Here is a 9,917-nt window from a genome sequence, read left to right on the forward strand (position 1 = left end):
TTTCAGTTGATCGGGCAAACAAATGAATTTAGCCCGGCCCACCACCTAAACGGGCCAGCCTAGTTAACCCGCTGACCGGTCAAACAAAGACATTAGGCCCGGACCACGTGCTTAGTGGGCTGGCCCACTTATCCTGTTGACTGGTCAAATGAAGACATTTGATCCGGCCCACATGCTTATTGAGCCGACCTGGTTGACATGTTGACCGTTCAAACAAAGTAATTCGGCCGACCGACATGTTCATTGGGCCAGCCCAGTTGTCATGTTGACCGATCAAACAAAGACATTCGGGCCCGGCTCATGTGCTTAGTGTGCGCGCCTAGTTATCGTGTTGACCGGTCAAATGAAGGCATTTGTCCCGGCCCACGTTCTTAGTGGGCTGGCCCAGTTATCATATTGACTGGTCAAACGAAGACATTCGACCTAGCCCTCGTTCGTAGTGGGTCGGCCCATCTACATGATTGACCAGTCAAACCAAGACATTCGGTCTGGCCCACTAGCTGAATGGGCTGGCCCATTTAAGTTTTGATCAGTCAACCTGAGAAATCAAGCCCGACCCACGTAACTAATTGACCAGCCTAGTTATATAGTTGACCGGTCAAACCAAATCAGCTGGCTCGGCCCGCAAACTAAATGGGCCGGCCCGTTTAAGGCGTGGTAGGCCTTTTTCGATAAAGGGAATATATTAATATCGAAATATATAGGCGTGGTAGGCCTTGTGTGGGCCTACCATCTACCACGGGTTTTCAGCCCGTTAACGAACGGTTAACGGCGTCTGCCACGTGGCAGTTTACATGACGTCAGCAGTCAACGACCTCCAAAAACTCTTTTGCAACAGACCGATTTTCCATGGCCAAAGGGCGCCCAAACGCGACGCACCGAAAAATCCATGGTAAGCGCTTACCTGACGCAGTATGCACCATAGAATCCATATCGTCGGGTTAGGCTCATACGCGACGAAAAAGTCCCATTAGCTGACGAAAATTTGACATTATTGATCAGAAATTTTCTTATAGTGTAGATTGTTGCCATCAACGACCCTTGGGGTAAGCGAGCACTAGCCCTCAAGCGATCAATCTGGCGAGAAGATCGGTTGCCCACCTAAATATACGATTAGGCAGATCTTTGTCGTACATGATTCACAAGAACAAAACAAATTCCCCCACATAGCAATAGAAAATACTATTGCAAAAAAAAGCATCACAACATTTTATTAACAGAGATGTTAAACTCGTTGATTTTGTGCAACATTTCAAAACACAATATTCTTTTTTGCGACATTTCAAAAAATCCCCATTTATTCTTAGCAAAACATAAAGTGCGTCCCATTGCAACAAAAAAATCAATGCTCCAACATGTAACAGTTGAAGCCAACATTACTGAAACACATTTGCAACTTTGAAAAGTCCTAGAAAAACAAAGTATGCAAGCGCCTAGAGTCCTTTCAGCATCTAGAGTGTTTGTTCGCAACAAAATGCATACGATTTTATAACAATTTGAACGCAAGTATGCAACATCGAAAAATATATGAAAAAACTTACAAGGGAAACCGACCATGGCGACCCCGGTGTCATTGATTCGGCGTCGCGGGATCCCCGTAGGTGCTAGAGAAGGCGACCTCGGGCCTGTTCCCACTTCTCCCTATACTTGGCACTATTGGAGACCTTCGATTTTGAAGCTCCGCCATGATCATGTTCATGGCTTCCATGAAGAAGAAAAGTACAAGGGGTAGACCGTGTGTGTGGGAGGGGGACAAAGGTGGCAAGCGAGGGACGTGACAGTGAGTGCGGCCATGGCAAGGCCGTGCAACGCCTCTCCCGGGGTGAGCTCGCATGTGGAGGGGGTCCGAGTAGCTAGGGCTAGCTAGATCACGGCGGTGAGGATCTCGAAGCTGGCGAGCGTATGGTGGGGGAGGAGTTCGTCCCACCCGGAGACGGTAGCAACACAGAGAAAAATAAAAGTCTGTGCGGGGAGAAAGAACAAAGCATGAGGGGAGAGAGATGGAGTACGCGAGCAAGCTAGTTGCACGCTCGTAATGGAAATATTTTCCCTTGGGTACCCTCCAAGGCTATATCACTCTTTAGTTTCACCAAATTCCAAAGCTTCACATACTAAAAATACTAAAAGTTATCCTAAGGGTCAGAAGTTTGCATCTCTAAATTTGTGTGAATTATGTATGTTTCGGTAAAAGAATAATTGAAGTGCGGATGATAGTATTCTGCATGGTCGGGAGATAATCAAAAAAGGATTCAGATGGGGTGTTGGTGATGGATTCTCTCTTTGATGAGGATCAACAGTCATGGAACATGGCTTTGGACAAGTCCATTTTTGAAGACGACGTTGCAAATCAGGTTCTCCAGGTTCCAATCAGTCGATACGACGCAGAAGATTTCACTCCTGGCCTCACAAGTGACAACCGGTATGGAATTTACACATTGCGTTTTGCATACCACCTTGCGAGTGCAATGTCTTTATGTGAGTGCGTGTAATGGCCCTGGTTGTGGCGCGACTTTAGACACGCAGGGTGAGGCACAGTCGTAGAAGAAACTCTAGGCCATCACGGCGCCAGAGAAGATGAAGATCACACTAGAACGTTTTGCGTATAATTGTCTTCCATGGGGGAAGCAGCTGGAGCGACGCCACATTCTCGCATCCACGGTATGTGTGCATTGCTCCATGGACGAGCGCATCGAGCATGTGCTCATATTATATTCTTATGCACACGCGGTGTGGTTTGAAGTTAAAGACTTCAATGGTATTCACCTAAACCATAAGGCTTTTACCTCTCCCCAAGATGTGGATCTTTGCTAAGAATGAGAGACTCCGTCGTGTGCCTCTCCATGGTTCAGCTCATCGACACCGGTGCGATGGATCGTTCGATTTGTGGAATGGGTTTGATCAATGTTGATGCTGCTCTTCTTTTGCATGTTATTTTAGCATGGGAGCGGGAGTGATGATCCAGGACCATAATGAGGCTTGTGTTGCTGCTTGCAACAACTCTTACCATGAGGTTGCCATCCCTGAACTAGCTTAAGCCATGGCGATGAGGAGGGCTTTAATCTTTGCTAAGAATGAGAGACTCGATCGTGTGTGTGTGTGTGACTATTGTGTGCCTCTTCATGGTTCAGCTCATTGACACCGGTGAGATGGATCGTTCGATTTGTGGACCGGTTGTTGAAAATATGAAGCAGCTTATTGCTACGGTCTTGGTATGTTCCGTTGTTCATGTTCATCACGAGCTGAATGAGGCATCACATTTGTTAGCTTGTTTTAATGAGTTTTTCTTTACCTAGTGTGTGAGACGTGGTGTGTCTCTAGATTGTATTCGGTGAACTCTTTGTATCGACATTATGTCTCCATGATTAATAAAGCTGCATGCATTTTCTCTTAAAATGAAAAATTGAAAGCCAGGCCAGGCTCCAACCACGTCCAAATCAGCAAAAGAAACACCTGCAACCAGATCCATCCAGCGGGTCGGTCCTCCGAATCCTTGGCCGCGAAGGCCCCAGGCGCATCCAGCGAGGTCGGCCTCCAGCGTCAAACAGCTGTCGCGTCCTTCGCTTCGGTTACGTTTCTCCTTCCACGCAGCACAGCGCCCGCAATTCCCCTTCCCACATCTTAAACCAATCCAGCGCTACAAGAGAATCCTTCGCAAATTCGCGGCTCCTCCGATCCGATCTTCTTCTTCTTCGCCGCCGCCGGCAGGGACCGACGATGTCGTACGCCTACCTCTTCAAATACATCATCATCGGCGACACAGGTCCCTACCGTCTCCTCCTCCTCAATCCGCTCACCATTCTCGATCACTCCTCTCTTCGATTTAAAACATGCCCCGCCCGCCCGCCGCTGGGATCGGATCCGCGACGCCGCTACTAGTTAGCGCCGCGGTTGCGTGCGGGGGATCTGATTGGCCGTGGGCACGCGGTTCCTTGCTTGCCTTGGTGCGCGTCGTGATTTGCTTGGTTCGTTTTCTCTCTGCTGCAGGCGTGGGGAAGTCATGCCTGCTGCTGCAGTTCACCGACAAGAGGTTCCAGCCCGTGCACGACCTCACCATCGGCGTCGAGTTCGGCGCACGCATGATCACAATCGACAACAAGCCTATCAAGCTACAGATTTGGGACACGGTAACTACGTGCTATCTTTTCCTTCATTTCTCTCTCTGTGTACCTTCTTCTAATTCTCACTTAGCTGTTTCCTTCTTTATTATGCCGGGGCGTGCCATGACGCTTATGTTACTACTTGCGAGTTGCGACTAGGTATCTGAATTCAGAGCCAAGAAACGTGATCATTTTTCCCATGCCGCTTTTCCCTGTTACTGTTTGCAATTTTAAGCTGATGATGTCATGGTTGTATTGCTCAGAGCGACATCCATCTCTGTAAATAAATGCAACACTGGCCTCTCTATAGAAATTGCAACATTGATCACCAACTTATGCTGTATAATATTTATGTAAAGCCTAGTAATAAGATCATAGTAAAATCAAACAACGCTTTCCAGATAAACCTCATAGTATCACCACTTCTTTAGACAATCTAAATAGTATTCACAAATATACTTTTTGTTAAAAGTTTTCTAATGGTTTGACTCCATTTTTCCCATGATTATTTGGCCTCTTAACATTCGTATGTTGTTATTTTTAGTTTGTTCATCATACCATGTTCCAATTTGCTTTTGCTTATTTACATAATTACATAGGAAGGTTTCGGGACAAAGACTGCTTATCTAAATTGCCATGTCATGATTATGCTTGGTTTTGAGTTTGACGTCATGAAGAACATACATCTCATACTGTCATCTCTTGATCTCTTCACATCACAGGCTGGCCAAGAATCATTCAGATCTATAACTAGATCATACTACAGAGGGGCTGCTGGTGCACTTTTGGTTTATGATATCACCAGGTACTGTATTGGTTTGGGAATACAATTATCTCTGTTACTGTGTTCAAATTCTGCATACTAATGATGACCCTTCCACCATACTAATCAAACATCAGGAGGGAAACTTTTAACCATCTCGCAAGCTGGCTAGAAGATGCAAGACAGCATGCAAATGCCAATATGACGGTTATGCTCATCGGAAACAAATGTGATCTGTCTCACAGACGTGCTGTCAGCTATGAGGAAGGCGAACAGTTCGCCAAGGAGAATGGTCTGGTCTTTATGGAGGCATCTGCAAAAACAGCACAAAATGTTGAGGAGGTGATGGTTCATTCCTACTGCATATTGTGTGATCACACTTTTTTTCTCTCCAAAAGATAAACTCACATCCTTTCTTGTGGTCCAGGCATTTATTAAGACCGCGGGAACAATATACAAGAAAATTCAAGATGGCGTTTTTGATGTGTCTAATGAGGTCAGTTTTTACTTTTTAGTTGCTCACCTTTTCAGTTTATCAAGCTTTTGCTAACCAAATATAATTAGTAATATTAAATAATCTTGAATTTAATATCTCAGCCTGGTCTTGTGCCCTTCTGGCGTGTAAAATTTAGCAATTTTAACATAGAGCTCTGAATAAGAAATGCTACAAAATAATTGGACATATACGTTGCTGGTTCCATGTAAGACCTACGGATATCTAGAACCTGTAGAAATGTACATCCATATAAATCTTGTTGATGTCTAGAGGGGATCTTACCAGGTTGTAATACTAATAACTTACGTTTTGATTGAGGAAGCATACCTACTTGGGTAGGTCCAAAAATTTCAGCCTTTGTGCCATGAAGTAATTGGACGTGTTGTCATGTGTTTCTGTTGCCATCTTGACCATGTGAGCCATCATGGCGCGGAATGTTCATCAATGGTACTTGTCATGTGATGATTAGATTGGTCTCCATTGTGTTGTGATGGGCTTCCATCCAAATATTATGTATAGTGTGCAGGTCCATCGATGGTGGTGGTGAACATGAAACCAGAAATTTTCTTCTGATTGATTTTGAAATTGTTGATGTTTATGTTTGCATTAGCGTATATTTACCAACCTAGCACTGCTCTGCTCTGCTCAGAAGGGATGCTTCCTTTCTACCCCGCAAATACATTGGCAATGTTTAATGTTATTTTGTCTAATTGCTGCAGTCCTACGGAATTAAAGTTGGTTACGCTGTCCCCAATGCATCTGGAGGTGGTGCTGGCTCGTCTTCTCAAGCAGGTGGCTGCTGCAGCTAAGTCAGTTTGCGACAATGTGATATTGTGCAGAACATGTTGCAATGTTTTGATGCTGCCTAGTGAGACAAAGGAAATAGTTTGCCATTGACGCTGTAATCAGTGCGCGAAATGTTCATCAATGGTATTTGTCCACATTGTGCAATCTGTCTGTAAAGTGAACATCTACAGTTTGTATCCATTTGCACCTGTGACTAAATGAAAGAGTGTGAATATTCATTTGTTCAATGTAATAATACTTTGTAGACTACAACCTGTTTGGCACTGGTTCTACTCTTCCAAACAGAATCGCATTGTTCAATTATTAAAGAAATACTGAAAATTTATGTACACCCTTTCTGTGATACCAAAAATAGATTGTGAAATGGTTGAAGTTCCAGAGTTATGATTTGGACCACAAAAATACTATCTTTCTATACACCCTTTTCCTTTCGATAACAGTTTTGGGATCAAACATGTTACTGGTTCCCGTTCCTGTTGACCTTAGATAAGAGAAGAGCTAGTGGTTTCTGTGTTCCTGTTGAACTTAGATAAGAGAAGATCTAGTGCAGAAAATTTCCATTTCCCAATCTTCCAGCGATAGAACGGAATTTTTCATCTTCATAACTTGCAGTTGACCTGTGCCCGTACCAGGGCACTGTTTAGCAAACAGTCTGGGGTCTCCAGCCCGGACAGTCCAGGGTTAGGCAACCTCGACCGTCTGACCCCTCCAGGCAGGTTTTGGTACAGCTTGTCCTGGGAATGGTAAGGGACTCTACTGTAATTTATGAGCATCTAAATACTACATCAAATGTTTGTGTAACTGGATATGGAAGAGGGCATCATGGCACAGTAATCACAATGCAAGCTACTACACTTCTGAAGATCACAATGTAAGCTAACACGCTTTTAAACATCAGGTCAAACACCAGCATAATTCCACATCAAGAGCAGCTAGTACCAACGTCTTAGCTCAAATGAGAACATTACTCGTACGACCAACAAGAAAGAAGATTACATTGCACAGAAGCATGCAGTGCAAAATTTCCAAGGTACAGCAAAGCTCAGCGCCCCCTGCCACGACCGCGCCCACGACCACGGCCGCGCCCACGGCCCATAGGTTTCCCTGCATTCAGACAAAGCATTACTTAGAGAATGGGACTGGTGATAACAAGTAACTAAAACATAAGGAAGACAGAAATATCAAACCTGCAGTAGGCTTCTTAGGCTTCACCCTTGGTGTTTCCTCAACCAGCAAAGTCTCCAGGTTTAAGCTGTCAGGAAGGATATAATAGCGAATGTTGTTTCCCCTCACGCTAAGGTGATCAATGGTAACAGGATTCTTCCCTTTCAGTGTGAGCTTCACAGTCTTCAGATGAGTATTCATGCTGATGTCAACACCTACAAAATGGGCATGAATTCAGGACACACAACATACATATACTAATGAATACACTTTCAGGATAATTATAGGTCACAAGTGACAATGATGAGGAAATGGAATCAAACGACTTACAAGTATGTTACATGAAAATGCTACCATATGGATAAGGATGGAGGACCAGTAACCTTTTGATATCAGAATCTAGTATATTTACTAAAACAATTTATATCTCACATTATTCTAGATTTCTGTGTCAACAGAAGGTATTGTCGGAAGGTCTTCTTTATGCTTACATTACTTGGTCAATCAATAACTTACAAGTTAGAAACCTAAAACATTATTTCCTCCACCTCCCCGGAAAGGAATGCATTTTACAAATGATAAGGATCCCAAACATGGAGTTCGCATCCAGCCATCCAGTACAAAATTAAGTGGTTGTGTTGCGTAGAAGTATCACAGATATGAGACCACCAAAGGTACTAATGAAGTGAGATCCAGTAGATGGATATAGTATAGAATAATCATTTAATAACATTCTTATAAAGCAATAACCAACAAGACGATTTCATTCTGGGGATGGTAATTATTGTATAGTTTGGTATAATCCTGAATAACAAGACCTACTTTACTAATCAGAAGGATGTTATCTTCAGAACATACAAACTTGTTTTTATTACTATACCAAGGATGCCAGCTTGTGCAGTAAGGTTGGAATGTTGGATCCTTAGCATTTCACTGTACAGAAATTGCATTTGCCAACTAAATTCTAGTCAAATAGATTAACATCTTCATAAATACAATGAAATCTGTAAAGTGTAAACTGACTTCACATGCTCTCCATCACCAAATCTAAGAAGATGTCTGTTACAAATGCAATTTATGATACCTACAGGTGCTGCATTCTCAACTTCACTAGCATCTAACTTAAAATGGACATAAAAACAAGACTAACCCATCAACCAAAAAAGAAGGATTTGAAAAACCAGACATGACACGGCATCAAGGAAAGTACAGATAGTACAGGCTGAGTTTATTTAGCATGATACAGATAGAGTGGCTATATTCCATGAAAGTCTAGTTACACTTAACGAAGGCATAGAAAACTGTCCACATAAAGTTTTTCTATAAAACGTAATATATTCCAGCAGGAATGCATACCATGAAAAACTTAATTCGCTAAGAAATACCCTTCAGGTTTCATTTGACACTTTTTTTGTCATTCCATTACTACATCCAGTAGCCTAATCATATGGCTATCAACATCTTCTCATCACTCAACAATTGTCCAACCTATGTCTGGTATACCATGACATAAGCAACATACGCCTACTGAAATCAGGATATTGCAATGATTTGACTCAAGCAGATTAATCAAACATTTCAAGACAGAACTTCTATCTTCCAATACTACTCACTTAATTAAAACAAACTACAGCAAGAGGCAAAATGATGCAAACTAGACAAATGCTTAACCAAACAACCAGATCATCTACAAAGCTCGATTAAAAGTCAGCCTCAAATGGACACTAGTTGGACACTGCAGCATTTCAGTGACAGAGCTGGAGACCAAACAACAGCTCTGCTAGCGACATGTCCATGGATTCACATTACAAACACAGAAACTAAACACAAAAGTCAAGTAGATTCTATATAATTCATAAAGAACAGGCAACACTGCGCAGGCGCCCTCATGAAATGCATGGAACGATGAACCGGCCACCTAAACCACGTTATCCAAAAATTCATCGCTTATCCAGCAGACGCCCACAAACCCTAAGAACGCTCCCCCCAAAAAAAACCTAGTTTCCCTCAGTAGAGACCGCAGCGAGTCATACCGGTGATGGTGCCGTGGACGGTGGTTCCGTTCTTGAGCTCGATGGTCACCGTCTCGTTGTTCAGCTTCATCAAGAACCTGCACAGGGACAAACCCGCCCAAATCCGCACCAATTTGGGGGAAAATTGCACCGGGCCAATCAGTAAAAGACGGGAGAACTGAACCCAAAACGGAAGAAAGCGGGCGAGCAAGGGAACACTGGTTACCTGACGAGCTTCATCGTGGAGGCCTCTGGTGGCGGAGGAAAAGCTAGGGTTTTTGCAGGGAGCTGCCACGAGCTGCTTCTCAGAGAGGAGAAGGAGACATAAAACCCCGGATCTGGGCGAGAGACCGCTTCTTGGGCTTAACTGGGCCGTAGTTATGGGGTTCGAGACCTGGGTTCTGCGTGAACTGAAAAGGCCACTTAAAACAAACTGGCCACGCTGGAGGCCACGTAGGCCTGATGGAGGGCCCAACAGGCCTAACTACGTGTCAACTCTGTTAATGGCCAGTTTTGGTGTTATGTGCAATAGTTATGGCCTTATGGGAAAATATGGTGTTATGTAAATAAAAAAACGT

General features: G+C 43.7%; 2 protein-coding genes across 2 annotated transcripts; one reads left to right on the forward strand and one right to left on the reverse strand.

The window, feature by feature from the left end:
* The first annotated feature begins 3,498 nt into the window (after positions 1 to 3,498).
* LOC124692755 (ras-related protein Rab-2-B) lies at positions 3,499 to 6,494 on the forward strand. The gene is made up of 6 exons (XM_047226188.1): positions 3,499 to 3,760; positions 3,985 to 4,124; positions 4,820 to 4,902; positions 4,998 to 5,202; positions 5,288 to 5,356; positions 6,076 to 6,494. Exons 1-6 carry the CDS (start codon positions 3,715 to 3,717, stop codon positions 6,163 to 6,165), a joined length of 633 nt encoding a protein of 210 aa, XP_047082144.1. The 5' UTR covers positions 3,499 to 3,714; the 3' UTR covers positions 6,166 to 6,494.
* A 531-nt stretch (positions 6,495 to 7,025) lies between these two features.
* On the reverse strand, positions 7,026 to 9,674 carry LOC124687890 (small nuclear ribonucleoprotein SmD1a). Its single transcript, XM_047221619.1, has 4 exons — positions 9,566 to 9,674; positions 9,361 to 9,437; positions 7,351 to 7,542; positions 7,026 to 7,267 (listed from the first exon to the last, which is right to left on the reverse strand). The coding sequence occupies exons 1-4, from the start codon at positions 9,577 to 9,579 to the stop codon at positions 7,206 to 7,208; spliced, it is 345 nt and encodes a 114-aa protein (XP_047077575.1). The 5' UTR covers positions 9,580 to 9,674; the 3' UTR covers positions 7,026 to 7,205.
* Positions 9,675 to 9,917: the final 243 nt, after the last annotated feature.

This window comes from Lolium rigidum, chromosome 2 (genome assembly GCF_022539505.1).
Source record: "Lolium rigidum isolate FL_2022 chromosome 2, APGP_CSIRO_Lrig_0.1, whole genome shotgun sequence".
Taxonomy (NCBI): Eukaryota; Viridiplantae; Streptophyta; class Magnoliopsida; order Poales; family Poaceae; genus Lolium; species Lolium rigidum.